The following is a 17,977-nucleotide window of genomic DNA, read 5'->3' on the forward strand; positions in this document are numbered from 1 at the left end:
ATGATGGGATTATGTGCACATTTAGCAATTTTGCAGATGACAACAAGGTGGGTTGAGTTGCAAGGCACTTTGGGGATAGGGCTAGGATCCAGACTAACCTGAATAAGCAGGATAAATGGTCTGAAATCAACTAGATATAATTCAGCAAGGACAAGTACAAGGTCCTGAACTTGGGATGGATTAACTACACACAGAAATACAAACTGAGGAAAACTAGCTTGGCCATAGAACTGCAGAGAAGGCCTGGGGATTACAGTAGATCATAAATTGAACATGAGTCAATTGTGTGATATTTGTTACCAAAAAATGTCGACAGCATATAGGGTTGAATTAATAGGAGTGTTTATTGCAAATTAAGGTTAGTGATTCTTCCTCTTTATTTGGCACTGATGAGGCCTCACCTAAAATATCATGTCCAGTTTTGGGCACTTTACTTCACAGACAGATTGTCAAGAGAAAAAAGGTAATTCAAGGCCCAGGAAGCATGACATGAAAAAGGCTGAAAGAACTAGGATTATTTAGTCTGGAGAAGAAAAGACTAAAGGGAAATTTGATAAATACCAGAAGGGCAATTCTAAAGAGGATGGAGATAAACTATTCTCTGTGGCTGTAGGGACAAGACTAGACACAATTGTCTCGAACTTCAGTAGAGGAAATTTACTTTGAAAATTAGGAGGAACTTTCTGACTATGAGGGTGGTAAATTACTGGAGCAGGCTATGTAGATAAGTTGTAGAATCTCTATCCCTGGTAAGTTTCAAGAGCAAATTAGACAGACACCTGGCTGGAATGTTTCATCAGGTCTGAAACCTGTCTTGACCAGATGATTTAATGAGATCCATTCCAGCCCTACTTTCCTAAGACCTTATGATCCTGGGCTTCAAAACTGAGCACAAGGAATCAAAGAGCTGAAAGACTAGGTAAAAAATTATGCTTACTTAAACTTTGATCACTACTAAATTCCAGGTTTGTGCTTAAAAACATGGTGGTTTGTAATGCAAACATCAGACCACTGGAACCAGTCTAGTGTCATCATCCATGCCCAATAGGTACGGTACAATTCAGTCATGGTTAACCTCAATTACATGTGAAAGATTATATACAAAAAACTAGAAGTCTTGGTTCCAAAATGATACCTTGTATTAGACCAACTGGGAAACTGCAAGAAAACTATCCATTTCTGCAAGCTTTCAGGACTGAAGTCCCTTTGTCAGGCTCTGGGAAAAGTATAGTTAGTACAAGATGGTAAAAAATCCCCATAGGTAGGAAATAAATTTCATTTTTGCACAGAGAGAGCTGAAGATGGAAGGCTGTCCTTCTGGGTTCATGAGAGTATCTTTGTGAGCCGTGCTGAGTAGCTCTTTGATGTGTAGATCAGGCAGAATTCCTTCCTTCCATCTTCTACCATCTATATTTTTCCCAGAGCCTGACAAAAGGACTTTGATCCCAAAAGCTTGCAGAAAAGGATAATTTTCTTGTGATTTCCCATTTGGTCTAATAAAAGGTACCATTTTGGAATCTAGATTTTTGTATGTCTTCTCATCTCAGACCAACACGGCTACTAAGTATACCCCTGAAACATAAAAAGATACGAACTTTTGACTTCACTGTAGGAATCAAGTAACTGAGCATTATTGTGGACAATTTAATGAAAACCTCAGTTCACCAGGGTGACAACAGCCCAAAGAGAAAAAATATAAGCAAAATAACACGACGTATAAAAAATAGGATGGAAATTAATGACTAAAGGCATGAACAAACTTCTGTAGGAGGAGAGATTGAAAAAGAGTGGGGTTATTTAAGCTACTGAAAATGAACACACAATAATGTGGCAGAGATATACAAATAACTTGATAAACAACTGAAAAACCTACACTGCTGGCATGTCTACACATTGCCCTACAGTGGCATTGTTACTGCACCGTGCTTTAGTATTTCCAGGAAAAAGTACTAAAGCATAGTGCAGTAACCACCCATACTGTGCGCCACAACACACAGCTATGTTTAGCTGCTACTTTGCCATAGCAGCACACTAAAACGGGGGAGTGCACTGCTACAGCAAAACAGCTGCCAGTGACGTGTAGATGCATGTGATCACTATGTAGCCACAGAAGCATCACTATGATGATATAGTGAGTTGCCACGGTGGCATAGCATAATTTGTAGACACGCCCTGTATAGCTAACTTCAACTCTCTGAGTAAAGTTGCTGCTTATGTCATTTACAGTGTAGTATTCCTAAACAAGTTATTACCTGATGTTTTGGAAGACCGCGGTAATTTTCGGTCCAAGGAATTCATAACTTGAAAGGGAAGAGCAGCTTGGCTTACTCTCCAAAAGTTTGGATCAATTTTTCCTTTTGCCCTGTTCATATGAGGTGTAGGATTTGTCTCTGCAACACTTTGTGTAGGTTGAACAATGAAGCTGGCAAAATCTGTGTGCCCAATGCACTCTGTGGGCACATCACTCACTTGATTGGTTTTCCCTGGCTGCCTCTTTAGAGGCTTAGGTATAGCGTAGATCATAGTCTTTGGATCTTTCAGATTTTGCTTCTCATTTGCAGCTATTATTGACTGTCTTTGTTTCTCGTGATTGGCTGAGTGATATGGGACTGATTCTTGCTGAGCTCCTGGTAATGTTTCTTGAACATTATAGTTAGTGACAGGGGAAACTTTCTGCCTGCATCGCCTAATACCAGTTCCCTCCACTGCAAGGTCAGTAGTGTTAAATGGCGGCAGCTCCAAGAGAGGCTTAAAAGAAACAAAAAGAATTACATTTTTTTAGCATAGGTATAATATACCAAATTATACATGAAGAAGTAACAATGCCATGGATTAAATCTAGTTACAGAATCATACAAATTAGAAGTTGGAAGGGACCTCAGGAGGTCTAGTCCAACCCCCTGTTCAAAGGAGGACCATCCTGCTATTAAATCCTCTCTCAGTCTTCTCTTCCCCACACTAAATAAGCCCAGTTCCCTCAGCCTCTTCTCACAAACGATGTGCCCCAGACCACTAACCATTTGCTTTGTCCTCTGCTGGACCCCTTCCAATTTGTGCACATCCTTTCTGTAGTGGGGGGCCCAAAACTGGACACAGTACTCCAGATGTGGCCTATCAGTGCCAAATAGAAGGAAATAATAACTTCCCTCAATCTCCTGGCAACACTCCTACTAATGCAGCCCAGTATGCTTTTAACCTTCTTCACAAGGGCAATATGAGCTCGTTCACAGTTTGAATGACAGAGTATTTTAGACTACAGCAAAAGCTGTAGTGTAGGGGGAATGTGGGGTGCCAGTTGATCAAAATTGCCAGTTATCTGAGAGGCTTCTGTTTGGACTGCCTGTTCAGACCGCCACCCCTCCCATCACATCTGGTGCGTCAGAGTGCCAAGGGACAGGGAGGGACAGAAATAATTAATAGCAAGGAGGGAATTTTAATTAAAAGTTTACTATTCCCATATCAGTATGTGCTGTGGGACAGGGAAGGGGGCCCCATGCAGGCTGCTTTGACCTGGGCTTTGGGACTCTGTGAAACTGGAAGTGCCACAGTAGGATTTCCGATTTTGCTTTTGCCACATCGATCTGCCTGTTAGTAAAGTGCCGGATAGCACAGCTTTTAGTGTACTACAGAAAAAAAGTCTGTACAATTCAGAACTTCCTACTAATTTACATATAATCCTTTTTTCCACTTTATACAACGAACCTAACACTTTCTTATAAACAAAATGATAAAATAGATATAAAAGCACTATAACTTTTGATTTTATGCTAAATCTATTATACTAACAGCTCACTGCACCAGTCCCAAGACCCCTGGCAGACATTACATTTATCATGCAATTAATGCATTAATTGCATGATCAATTGCAATACGCCATCATGCAAGCAACTTGTTATTCAATAAAATAGTAAGCCAGCCACAGAGTGCCTATAAACATGTCAGAAGGCTGTTCTGACATACTGTAATTACTGAATAGTTCTTGTAGACTCAAGTTTTGGGTGCTGAAATTAGAAATCTTCTAAACCTAAACCATAAAAATTTCTAAATGGTTAATGTGACCATTCCAAATTGGCAATACTAAAAAGAGAATGGGTGGCAAGTGAATAAAGCATGCCCAAGATACTTAACAGGTAAATAATACAATGCCTTTGACTGCAGGCCCCCTGGAGAGAGCTCCCAGCATAGTTCAAAGCTCTGAACCCATATACATTTATACAAGATTAGCTTTAGTCCCATTGAACTCTCGTATATATTCATGTGCATGGTGTCTGCAGGAGCATAGCCTGAAACTGAACCTGACTGCTGGAATTCCCAAATGTGGTAAGTAGCTTTTCTGCCACTTGTCCCTTGCACAAATTCCTCTGCCAGGCCAAGCCTGCCAGAGCTTCCCTGCATCTCATTTACTCCTGATTATGCAAGTAGCACATCTAATTTGTATGACTCAGATAACTAATTTATTAGTTTTATTTACCTTTTCTACAGGTAGATCACCCAAAGAAAGAAAATGTCTAAAATCATACCAATGAACATGATTAATAATACTTTCAATAAGCTGTAATATCTTAATTACAAATAGCATTCTGTCTCTTACACTGTAGCAGTAGCTTTGGACACAATTAGTATATTACATAGCTTCCAACTGACCAGCCATATTGAAGTAATGAAACCATACCCACTAAAACTAATTAATAGTGGGGGGTGGATGTTTCAGATTTTGTATCAATGCCCTTGTACACAGTGGGCATGTTTACATGTGCAAATAATCCGGGAGCAGTTTACCCTGAAGTAAATTACTCTAGAGTAAACTTTCCCAGATATGTCTACGTGTGCAGGGATGCAGGAGAAAATTTGCTGCTCGTGGCAGCAATCTGCTCCCATCCTCACTGGCCATGCAGTGGCCCCCTGCAGCAGCTGGGGGAAGCTGTAGGTTCTCCCTAGATGCTAGCCCAGGTGCTGGCACAGATCACGGAACCAGGAGACAGCTTTCTTCTGGCAGGGGCTGGGACATTGCTTACCGTCTCCAGGAGCTGCCGGCTGCTGGGGCAGGTTCTGCCACTGGAGCCCAGGCAGAAACATCCCCCTACACTGGCAGCAGGGAGCTCCCAGACCCCGCTCCCCAATCACGATCATGGGGCCAGGGTTGAGAGATCCTTATCTCCCAGCACCAGCTCTATGATCACAGGGCCTGGGGATGGGAGATTCTTCTCTCTCATTGCCAGCTCTGTGGTTGCAGGACCAGCACTGGGAGATCCTTTTCTTGCAACACCAGCTCCATGGTCATGGGTTCGGCACTGGCAAACCCTTTGCTCCCAGTGCTAGCTCCACAGTTGAGGGGCAAGCACTGGGAGATTCTTCTCTCCCAGTGCTGGCCCTGCAACCACAGAGATGGTGCTGGGAGAAAAGGATCTCCCAATGCCAGTCCCATGACCGTGGAGTTGGCACTGGGATAAATGGATCTCCCAGCCAGGACCCCATGATCACGAAGCAGGGGCTGACAGCTCCCTGCTGCTGGGGCAGGGGGACATTGTCCTTGCCCAGGCTTCAGTGGCAGATTCCACTCCAGCAACAAGCAACTCCTGGAGGCAGGGAGCAATCTCCCACCCCAGGCTGCTTGCCTGACAGGGAGCAAATGTGCTCCCAGTCAGGTATCTACACATGCACTACTGCTCTGTAAGTAATCAAGAGTTAATTAGCTACTTGCATTTGCAGGTAGCAAATTTACTCATGATTAGAGCCAATTACTGTGCAGTAAGCATCTGCATGTACATACGGTGATGCTTACTGTGCAGTAATTAGCTGTAATCTCGAGTAAAGTGTCTCATGTAGACACTCCCTCTATCTTACCAATGTCACCATGCAATTGAGTTAAATGCTGAGTGTTAAAATGAACCTACCACACTGATCAAACTGATTTTAAAATAATCACCAAATCAACTTCCCCGTGACCATGTAGAGAATGATGTAGAACTATTCATACCTGTCTCCAGAGAAGTTCAAATTTGCCAGTATCATTTTTGTCAAATTTCCTGCTAAGAACAACTTTAAGTGTATCTTCTTGCACTTGGCCACATAGCTCAGTTGTAACTGGAGTAGAAGGGAACATAGTTGGGCTAGTATTGATTTCAATTAACCAGGGTTTAAAGTCTTGCCCAAGAATAAAGTCTGCCCCATATAGCTCAAAACTGTTCTTCCGGGCTTCAACTTTATCTTGAGCCATCTTCATCGTGTAGAAAATGGCTCTTTTCATGGATGGGTAGACAACATTTTGCCACATACTGCCATGGCCTCTCTTTTGTAAGTACTCCTGAAATTTGGTGCTTGTCCACATGTTGTGGCATGGCAAGAGTAGGTTCCTGTCTGCAGCATTTTTGTAATGTTTCTGGATAGAATTATTGCAAAGATGAATGGAACTGTGAAAAGAATGCACCAAAACTAAGAGTCAGGCAGTAAATGCTCCATAATATCACAATGGTACTCTCATGAAAATACTGTATGCAGTGAATTTATTATGCCAATATAAACATTGAATAAATAATGTTTTTTCTCACATACAACATGCCCCCAGATTAAACACACACCTTACTTTTAAAGGCAGAATGTAGAAAAACAATTTTCTTCCAGAGTCATGGCTGACTGCATGACACAGGAAGTCCAGGAAGCAAAATACTAGGAACTTCCTGGTGTGGCAAACTGTCTCTGGCAATGCTACATTTCCTGGACACTCTGTATTCCCAGAAAGACTTACTCTATGTCACACAATGTTAGGCCCCAAACCCTTGCAACAGTAGTAGCAAGATTATTATTTCTTTACTATAAGTAGTTCTTAAGTTCCTAAAAATATAGCATTGTTTCCTTATCACAAGTCTCATCATGATACTACCAGCAGGTCATATGTTGCTCTGGGCATAAGCTACCATGCTCAGTCGATAGTTACAGCTGTAAGTGTTAACACAAGACTCCAACCGTTCAGTTTTGTGAGCAAACACAAGTGCTAGCCATGTTGACAGCTCCATGGCATGCATAGTGTCTCCAGGTATGATTCTTTTCCAGCAAAGGAAAGAACTTTCACACTTAACACCTCTCCCCCAGTTTTCGGGGGCTGACTTGGGGAGAAAGATACATAGTAACTGTGAGAAAATACAGTATTTAATTCTTAAAATCCTAGGGTTTGATTTTAAAATTATCTTCAGCTTGGAACTCCCCTGTGCAACACCTGCCAAAAATATGTTTGAATAGGAAAATAGAACAGTTCTCCAATTGAGAAATTGTATGAAATTTCCCCAAACACTGTCAGATTATGAGACTAGTCCATCACTATTCTTTACCATTTGTGTAAAAATGATGGTATGATAAACATATGCTGCTATTCTAAAAATGTTCTAAAGTTATAATTTTATAAAATTTGGATTTTCTGCATGCTTAAAATGAATAAGGTCACAGTTAGAATAACTGATATAAGTTATGGCACCATGACTTTAATTGCTGCTGTCACCACCAGCCTAATTCATATACTCTAACTAAATACAACTTTAATAAAACATAAGAAAGTCAAGTATAAGGATATTTTTTCATGTCACCACTATTTCACTTCCAAAACTCAGGAACTTAATATAAGGTAGGATCTTCAGTCCAATTCTGTTTGTTAACTATTCTGGATACCTAAGTTTTTGCTTAGACTTCCTTAGTTACCTGTCCAGATTGTTTAAGGAGAAACATTGTGTAGAAAATCTTAGGTAGCTCTCCTTGTAGAACCAAACAGTCAGAGGGTTCCAATCAGTGACAAGAAACCACTGTCTGATGTCAAATTTAGTTTCATAAATTAACAATGGAGTCTCAATGTATTTCTGGACCACCCATTTACTGTCTTTCACAGGACACTGATCTGTTGTTTCTACTAACTTCAAAATATCTTCCAGTCTATCTTTGCACACTATTTCTGTAAAACAAATAATATAATATACATGTTAGTGCCTGATAATACTGTATGAAGTTGAGAGCATAAAAAAAGACAGTCTATACCTGACTGAGAATTGTCATTTACCTATTATGGTAGAATTTAAAAAAATAAGAAAATCAGTTTAAAAGATCACATTCCTGTGTGCCCACTGCATGATGTTTTTATAAACCCTTTACCACCCAGACAAATAATAAGCAAATGGTAAACTCACCACTAAAGTCATAAGCATAGAGTAACTAAGGGGTCATTCTAGTGTGCCAGTGGCATGAGTTTGAGACTTGGTTAGGATTTGTGCTGCAGGTTGTACCATTTAACCCAGCTGCAAATGGATACCAGGCTATTCAGGCTGGGGTCTCAAATGTAACTGAACAGGATGCTAGTCAAAATGTTCCCTTTGTGCCACTGGCTGCAGTAACTGGTGTGCCTTAAGGTAAGTTACATGTTATGCTCAGACAAAACTAAATCTGTGGGAGTTAAGTGTTGTTAAAGTTAGAACACTCTGGGCATGTCTACATGAGATGCTTTACTGCACAGCAGATGAATCTACTGCATAGTAAAGCATCACTGTCTACATGTGTGCACCATTTACTGTGCAGTAAATTGTCTACTGCACAGTTACCTATTACCTGTAAATACAGGTAGTAAACTAACTGTACAGTAATACTGCACAATAGCACGTGTAGATGCTGAGTGGGAGCATATTTGCTCCCACTCAGCCCCAAAACCAGGGGGCCACAAGGGACAGGGAACTCCTCTGGCACCACTCAGCTCCCAGTTCCACCAAGGACCTGAACAGTTATGGGGTAGCTGTCTACCCCACCTCCACCCCGCAGCACTGCTCAGTTCCAGCACTGCTCAGTTCCCAGGTCCCCACAGAAGCAGGGAGCCAAGCAGCACCAGGACTGGTGAGTTCTCTACTTTCCCGAGCACCAAGAGGCTGGCTGGGAGCTGTCCTGATTCTGGGGAAAATCCCAGCCAGCCCCCAGCTGCTCGGGGATTTCCCTGCCCAGATGGGAGCTGGGTGGAAGCTTCCCCAGAAGTGGGACACCTCCCAGCCAGCCTCTTGGTGCTTGGGAAATCAGAGAGCTCTCCAGTGCTGATGCTGCTTGGCTCCCCACTCCTGTAGGGACCTGGGAGCTGAGCAGTGCTGGGATGGGGAGGGGGGAAAAGGGGGTGGGAGCAGGGCAGAGAGCTACCCCATCCCAGCGCTGCTCACCTCCTGGCTCCTGTGAAGAGCTCGAAGCTGAGCAGTGCCATATTTCCTCACCCAGCTGGGGCTGGCTGGGAGCTGGCCCAGAATTAGGACAGCTCCCAGCCAGTCCCCAGCTGCATGGGGAAGCCCTGCTGGGCATGGGCTCCATGTGCATGGGCCTGGGAGAGCTCTCCAGCCACATCTGTTTCCAGTGATCTTGAAAGCCTGTAATCACATGACCTGAGAAACCAACAGGGACCACAAGTCCCTGATTAGAGGGCTATAAACCCCTCCCACTTCCTGCAGGGTCTTATCTCTGGAACAAGTCTTAATACATCTTTGCCTGACTCCTATTGCCTGCAGGGAGTCAGTCAGGAAGGCCAAGGAAACTCTACAACTCAGGCTAGCGTCAGGGATTAAGGACAATAAAAAGTCCTTCTTTAGGTACGTTGGGAGCAAAAAAAGGGGGCTGGGTAGCATAGGACCCATACAGGATGGGCAGGGGAGCTTAGTGATGGATAGCAGGGACAAGGCAGAGCTCTTCAATGAGTTTTTTGCCTCTGTCTTCTTAAATGGGAATCTAGACGACCCCTCAACATACATCATGAACACCAACAAAGGGAACATCAGCTGACCAACGATCAGTGCTGGCACAGTAAAAAGATACTTGGAGGGACTGGATGTATTCAAATCACTGGGACTGGAGGAACTCCACCCACGGGTAATGAAGGAATCAGCAGGGGTCATAGCTGATCCACTGCAAGGATATATGAGCGCTCACGGTGCTTGGGTCAGGTTCCAGAGGATTGGAAGAGGGCTAACGTCATCCGAATCTTTAAGAAGGGGAGGAAGGAGGACCTGCAGAAACTAAAGACCAGTCAGCCTTACCTCTATCCCTGGGAAAATCCTAGAAAAAAATTATCAAAGAACACATCTGTGGGAGCCTGCTAGCTAATGTGATGCAGAGGGGTAACCAACATGGGTTTTTAGCAGACAGGTCCTGCCTGACTAACCTAGTTTCCTTTTACAACAAGGCCACCAATTGTTTGGATACAGGAGTCAAGGTGGATGTTATCTATCTGGACTTCAAGAAGGCCTTTGACAAGGTATCCAATACCATCCTTATAAATAAACTGAGGGGATTTATTGGATGATTACACAGTAGACTGGTTAGCAAATTGGCTCAAGGGTCGCACTCAGAGGGTGGTAGTGGATGGGTTGGTGTCATCCTGGAAAGATGCGGGCAGTGGAGTCCCTCAGGGTTTAGTTCTGGGGCTGGTGCCGTTCAACATCTTCATCAGTGATCTGGATGAGGGGGTGGGAAGCACCCTGTCCAAATTTGCAGACGACACAAGATTATGGGGTGCAGATAACACCCTGGAGAGGAGGAACCAGATCCAAGACAACCTAGACAGGCTGGGGAAGTGGGCAGAGAGCAACAGGATGCAATTCAATAAGGACAAGTGCAAGGTGCTGCATCTATGGAGGAAGAACTGCCATCATACCTACAGGCTGGGGGGCGACCTCCTCAGCTCCACTGAGGCAGAAAAAGATCTTGGAGTCACTGTTGACTCCAGGATGAACATGAGTCGCCAATGTGATGAAGCAGTTGGCAGAGCCAATCGCACCTTGTCGTGCATCTGTAGGTGCTTCACAAACAGGTCCAGGGAAGTGATTCTCCCCATCTATGCGGCACTGGTCAGACCGCAGCTGGGGTACTGTGTCCAATTCTGGATGCTGCAGTTCAAGCGGGATGCGGACAACCTGGAGAGGTTCTAAAGAAGAGCTACTCACCTGATTAGAGGCCTTTAGGGAAGGCCCTACGAGGAAAGGATCTTAACCTCTTCAGCCTCTCCAAGAGAAGACTGAGAAGGGACCTTGTGGCTGCGTACAAATTCATAAAGGGAGAGCAACAAGAAGTAGGCAACGTCTGTTCACCAGGGCACCCCCTGGAAGGACAAGGAACAATTGGCTGTAAGCTACTAGAGAGAAGGTTTAAGCTGGACATTAGGAGAAAGGTGTTCATGGTCAGGGTTACCAGATTCTGGAATGGGCTCCCAAAGGAGGTGGTGCTCGCCCCATCCTTGGAGGTCTTCAAGAAGAGACTGGACAGGTACCTGGCTGGGATCACATGACCCCAGGGTTGGTGTTTCTTTTCTTGCCTGCCAGGGGCAGGGGGTCAGACTGAATGGCCCACTGAGGTCCCTTCCAACTCTGGGAATCTATGAATCCATGACTCCTATATTCTTGGACTTCCTGGCTTTGATCCTGACTCTGCTGTTGAACCTTGGCTTGTGTCTCTAACTCTGAACTTCTACCTTGCTTCTGCCTCAGACCCTCCTGCCCTGCCTCCAGCCTTGCCCAAGACTCATTCCTGTGTTGCTCCAACTTTTGATGCTTGTACCTTGTTCCTGCCTTGCCCCAGACTTGGACCCCAGTACTTCCTCCTGCTTACCCTATTGTGGGTATCGGATTCTCTGGCTCCTGACCTCTAGCCTGGCCTTGACCATGAACCTGCTTCAAACCCCAATGTAATTTTTCAGGCTCAGTGCCCAGTATTGTGAGCCCTGGTTTTGGCTTCTGGACTTCTGACCAATCGGCTTCTAAAGCCTGACCCAGAGGTTGCACTTATGACATTCCCAATCCCTTCCCTCATCTCAAAAGCAGAAAACCTATTTTTCCTCAAGCTTAAAAAAACTCCAGGACTCAAAAAAACCCACAGAATTTCACTGAAAAAGGTAAAAGTTTGCCAAGTTTACATTTGATGATTTGACAAATTTCTCTTTTGCCGTTTCCCCTTTTGATATATTGTGTAAAAAAGCAAGCTGCTGAGAACTGCATGCAAATGACTTTGGGAAAGGCTACACTTAGAATTATTTAGGCAGTTCTATATGGATCACATGGGAGGACTTGTAGAATTTCCTCATATTTTTACAAGCTGCTTCTGTAGATAATAGTCTAACAACTCTGCTAATAAATACCTCAAATCAAAAAAGCCTAAGAAGCTCTTACCTCTGCCACGGGATTTTGCTCCAGGTTTAATGATCCAGATATTGTGGCTACCATCTATATCTCGTTGCGGGTTTGCCGACATTATTTTAGTGAGAATGCGTTGGCACTGGGTAATGTAATTATGTGCGTTACAAATGACAGCGCCTTCACTACAAACAAAAAAAAATCATAAAATCCAGTACTTTATATGTAGCTTTACTAAGAGACTCAATATTGTTTTTTCTAAAATATAGTAAAAGGTGATTTTACTGTAATAATAAAAAAGCATTTGAGTAAGCATTTGTCAAAATGAACCATACTGTTTATTAATGACCATTCCTTTTATCATCCTCCCCTCCACAAAGCCTTGGAGAGGAATTGTAAGGAAGTCAGTCACAATTCTATTGTACTGTCAAGACAGCATTATGGCTACATCAAAAACACAATTTCATTTATATATACTTGTTTTTGCTTTGTGCTGCATTTTTGAATATCAGCCTAAGATTACTTTCAAAGGCAAACAGCCCTTTAGTGACAAGATATTTAACTATTAAGTATTTCTCCTTTACACCTAAAGGAATTGCTATCATAGCAGGAAGGAGGGACAAAGAGGCTGGCATTTAGATTACATTTATAATCAGAAGCTTTATTATTGAAAAAACAATCTGTTTATGAAAACCTTGTAGTAGGAACAACACAAGAATGTATGAAGTAGATGAAGCAAGGAAGCCAAGGTAATGACAGACAAGAGAAGGAGGAAATTTTCTTTAATTAAATTATAGTTAGATCCCAATATAGGCAGTCCAGGGGGAACATGGAAGTCAGGGAGAGGGAACCTGGCTAGATCTAACCCAGCCTGTGAGTAAGTAAGGTTAGGCCAGTTTAATTTTTTTAGACTTTCTAATAGCCAAAACAATTTAAGACATATAGAAAACATTCCTTCATAAATTCTCCTGTCAAAATCATGAAGTATGAACTCTTCAAACAAACCCTTTTGGTTTGAGTACATTTGTCCTCTAGCAATGGGCTATTTGAAAACATTCCCTGGGCCTACATCTGCTACTGAAGATATATGGACTAGGGCTGTGTGAAGATTCAGGTGGTGATTTGATTCAGAGGAGATTCAGTCTGATTCGGTGGCCAAATCTCCAAAACCAGATCAAATCAGGGGACCAATCTACAGGTCCAAATCGATTCTCAGCTCTCTAAATCTTTGGAAAAGATTCATAGAGCTTTGATGATTCAGGCACTCCCCAGTGGCTTTAGCAGGGAGCTGCAACTGACTCTGAACTGGTAAGTACTAGGGGCAGGGGCTCAGGGAGGGAACCATGGGGGGACCCCTGCCAGCCCCCACGACCCCCGTACTCCCCCAGCCTGCTCTGTCAGCCTCCCCTCAAGCTGCCCCACCCGCCCCAGCTCCTGGTACTTTTAAAAAAAGCCCCAGTACTCACCAGGTGCTGCCAGGCAGGGGGGGCAATCCCCGCTACCCCCCACTGCCCCACTGCTGAGGGAGTAAGATGGGGGGCTTTGCCACAAGCTCCCCGACCCCCACATCTTGATCCCCCAACCCCCGCCAGCTGCCCCACACAGACCAGCTCCAGGCTTTAAGGAAAAAAAAAAGCCAAGAAAAGCCCTGGGACTCACCACTCCTGCAGCAGCCTTGGGGCTTCATGCAGAGCCCCCCACATGGTGCAGGCCAGTGTGGGGCAGCAGGGATCACCCCTGTTGGCAGGAGCAGTGAGTCCAGAGGTTTTTTCCAGGGTTTTTTTTTCTTTAAGGGCTAGAGCTGGCCTAGGTGTGGCACCCATGAGGGGGATGGGGGAACAAGGGCAGGTAGTTGGGAGACTCATGCAGAGCCCTCCATGTAGCATGAGGCAGTGGGAATTGCCCTCCACCTGGCACCACCCGCTGAGTCGGGGCTTTTTTTCCCCAAGTGCTGGTAGCTGAGGCAGCCATTGCCGGGCTGGCAGAGGGGCAGGGGATGGGCCTGGCCTGGCTGATTCAGAGATTCGGCAGCAGCCGAATCTGAATCAGATTCAGCCAAATCGAATCAGGACAGTAATTTGAATCACCGAATCGAATCACTGTCCCCCAAATCGGCCAAATCTGAATCCAAAGCGAATACTAGCTGCTTCACACAGGCCTAATATGCTCTTCACTAAAAGAAGCAGGTTTTCCTTTTGTAGCCAATCCTGTAAGTTATTCAGACCCAGACCCTGATCTTCAAAAGTACTTACTCAACTGTCTGTGGTTTTAAGTGTCTAAAGTCTCCCTGTGGGTACCAATGGCATCCTCAAAACTGGCAGTCAGTGGATGCCTAAACCTTGAGGCCATACATTTTTGCTGGCAGGCATGGAAAAGTCACTTAAGTGACAACCGATCCCACAACTAGTAAGCTGTTCAGACTTAATTCTAGCCAAATGCCAAAGTAGGATTCTCAGACTAGGTATTCTCTCACCTATCTTACCAGCTGAATCAATCTTTTACATTTACTCTTAGCAAATCCCAGACCATGGGCATAAACCTAGGTCTCCTACATTCTGGTTAAGTTGCCCAACCAGACTACTGTGGTTACTCTACAGTGGTATTGCTCACTCTCTCATGCCTCCTTCCCATCTTCTTCCTACCACTCCTTCCCCAGACTCCAAACCATCCTGAATCTTACAAATTTTCTGATGAAAATTTTATTAAAACAAATGTTTCTATGAAAAGTGTAGGTTTCAATGTTTCAAGTGCAGGTTCATTTTTTGACAGAAATATATTTTGCCAAGAGATTTCCTATGAGCTGTAACAAACTGTCCCATTTTTGAGCCTCATAAAAATTCCATGCTGCTTACTTAAATACTTTCTGTAAGTCCTAATTCTCTCCTTCCCATTCTGAACTGTTGTATAGAGTTGCTGTGCTACATTTTTTATTCCACTTGTTATACTCTGAAGATTTGACCTTGTTTACAAAGTACGGAGTCAGGGATGCATAGAGTTGTAGGAGTAGAGATTACTATTTTTATTAAAATCAAGAGTTTGACAGATACTAGTTATACAGTTACTCATTTCCAACTTGAGTTTACATTTAGGAGCGGACTGTGAGAGATTATTCATGTTGAAGCATTTCCTTCAACTGGGGATCCTGGTCAGATATAGTATTATTCATGATGACTAATTGTATTATATCTAGCTGTTAATCAGGGCTTTAAAACAAAAGAGTTGACTCTTATAGTAAAAGCTTACTGAACCAGAGAGTAGTACTGTTCAACTAATTCATTCCATTCCTCCTCATTGAGCGTGGCAGAAGAGTTCACTGCTGTGTCGATGTCCTTGTGTTCCATTCGCCCAAGGTAGATCTCACATGCATTGCAAGCCATGTCTATTAGTTTTCCAGGAAGCTGCTTGACATTTTCATCAGAACACTCAGAACCTAAAAAATAAAATGTTTTTGACACTATAAGTGAGGTATGTATACTTTTTGTGATCATACATATGATCAGAAGACCAAGTTTTCAACAACTTATAGGGAATCTCCCATTTGCAGCCTGTTTGAGTTTACTGAATGTGAAAAGCCAGTGTTTTTATCTGTTTTTCTTATATTTTTCTTCAGTTTAGTCTGTATGCCCTAGAAGTTTTAGTAAGTAAGCATTTCTAGAATTCAACACCTCTGTCTACCTTTTATTAGCAGACATTTTTTTTTGTCTCAAGTTCCTCTGGGTTAGCTTCTGTAACAATGACCCTGCATCAGAAAGCAACTAAAGCGAGTCCCTACAGACTTAAGCATACCTGAGATGGCCTGACTTTTCAAATTCCTCACTCTAAACCAAGATGAAAATCACTGTAGATTACCCAACTCATATTTATGCCCAAAAAAATGCACAGCTGCCTGACATTTTTCTTATTTGGGAAAGTTCCCAAAACACTACATACTTTGGATTAGGTTCATAGCTCTCTGCTTCTGTCCCTCTCCACCACTGAAAATGCCAGCCACAATTCCTGATCCACCCTCTGAACTTAATAGCAAAGTATTGACTTTGAAGGGCCATCCACAAAAATCACTGTAAATAACTTTAACAGCAACCTAGTTTCAGGCATAAGCTCTTACGATATATTAAAATATGTATTTGCAAAATACAAAGTGGGATTACAAGTTCTTTTGAGCCTCAAAGACATAAAGAAGCAATAGACAAAAAGTAAAATTTTTCAAATTATTCTGCACCCGTTAAATAAGGCTGACATACACTAGAGATGAAAATGCTTTAAATTTCTGTAGACAAATCATATCCATCACAAAACAACTGTCAGAAATAAATGTTGCCATAACTATGGAAGCTGTTGCTTAAAAATAACTTTTGAACATTGATCACTATATTTATTGCAGTAAAAAGACAATGTTTGCCTCTGAAACATGCGTTAATTGCAGATGTGCAAGCTATTCCTTGGCCCTTTTTCTGTACAACAAACTTTGTAGTGTTACTTTGCTGATATTTCAGAAATACCTTTCTTCTGGCCTACATCTTCTTTACAACCTTTTTCTTTAGTCTTCTGTGTTTTTTTATTGCAGACATTAAAACCAACGACCCACTTTAATATGTTAGATGCTGCTGTATTCCTGTAGTCCTCTGAAATAAATGACATACTATTTTAGTTTGTGTTCCATTAACAGACAAACTGCTAACACTTGTTAGAAGGACACAATTATCATAAGGACTATGTGAGAAACATTGCTGAGTACAAATACTATCTGTTTTCCATTCTATATACCAGTCTTTTGCTAAAAGCAAAAAACCTAGTAGTCACTTAAGAAAAGCGATCTGTACTAGTTACAAGTTGGTAGCCCCCTCTTAGGTTGCAGTTGTAGAAGTTTATTTGCAGCTCTTGTGTAAGAAGGATGTTGATGCTGGATACAAAAAAGTCTGTTTGCTTTCAGTTACTAGATATGCCTAGTGGACATTGCAATAGAGTTTAAAGAGACAACAAAATGTGAGCAACAAAATATTTCTTAGTCCTACGGATGAAAAGTGGAAAATGGTTTCATCATGGTTGCCAACCCACAGAATATTTCCAACACCATGAATTTGAAGGAATAGCAATGCCTACTGGTCAGCACTCTGAGGACACCATGGGATAGGTGACCACAGTCAACAAGAAAACACCCCTAAAGGTCAGAAAATCATTTGGTGGGGGAAACGGGAAATAAGGGTAATAATGAGACAGGCCACAACTCCTTTAATAAATCCAAAGGAAGCCAGAAGAATGTCAGGCCTCACCACCAAGGTGATCTACAAGCAGAACCAATGTGAGCAAGGAGTTCTAAGAAATATAGTTTGTGTGACTAGAGTTTGCTTAGAAAGTTCAGCCAAGCTTTGAATAATATCTAAGTTCTGGGAAGCGTATATGACCTGAAGCAAACTCCAAAACAAAATCTTTTGAAGTTCCCCTACCCAGCATGAATCACTACGCATCCATCTGAAGCATCTCATTTAAAAAAAGGGAAGAATTTACTTAGAAATGAAGCTTGAAAATCTGAAAATGCCATAAAAAATTGCTAATACTTTGGGGGGCTACACTTTTCTGCATATAGAATATATGCACAAATAAATATGTTTACAATGACTTCTCCAGCATGTAGCGCAATGTTATTATTTTAAAAGGATTACCAGTAGACCTGAACAGAGGAGGAAATGTGCCTTTTGAAATATTAAATCCAATTAAAAGAGTCATTTTTTCCAGACCACAATTCTTTTACTGTAAAAAGAACAGATAATATGCAAATTTTTGCTCATATTCTCCTTTGCACTGCAGCCACTTAACACTGCACCAGCAAAGCAAAGAAGATTTAATCCAATATA

General features: G+C 42.6%; 1 protein-coding gene across 1 annotated transcript in view; it reads right to left on the reverse strand.

Annotated features, from left to right (window-relative positions):
• Window positions 1-2,220: 2,220 nt before the first annotated feature.
• The window catches only part of TTLL8 (tubulin tyrosine ligase like 8), a 38,584-nt gene continuing 22,827 nt past the window's right edge, over window positions 2,221-17,977 (reverse strand). The window contains exons 8-13 of the mRNA XM_090041561.1: window positions 16,625-16,747; window positions 15,369-15,555; window positions 12,162-12,310; window positions 7,690-7,936; window positions 5,978-6,410; window positions 2,221-2,748 (exon numbers count right to left, since the gene is read on the reverse strand). Of these exons, the coding sequence (XP_089897687.1) occupies window positions 2,221-2,748; window positions 5,978-6,410; window positions 7,690-7,936; window positions 12,162-12,310; window positions 15,369-15,555; window positions 16,625-16,747 (1,667 nt within the window). The remainder of the gene's footprint in view (window positions 2,749-5,977; window positions 6,411-7,689; window positions 7,937-12,161; window positions 12,311-15,368; window positions 15,556-16,624; window positions 16,748-17,977) is intronic.

The sequence above is a fragment of the Crocodylus siamensis genome, chromosome 4 (assembly GCF_052110815.1).
Source record: "Crocodylus siamensis isolate JL-2025a chromosome 4, ASM5211081v1, whole genome shotgun sequence".
NCBI classification, from domain to species: domain Eukaryota; kingdom Metazoa; phylum Chordata; order Crocodylia; family Crocodylidae; genus Crocodylus; species Crocodylus siamensis.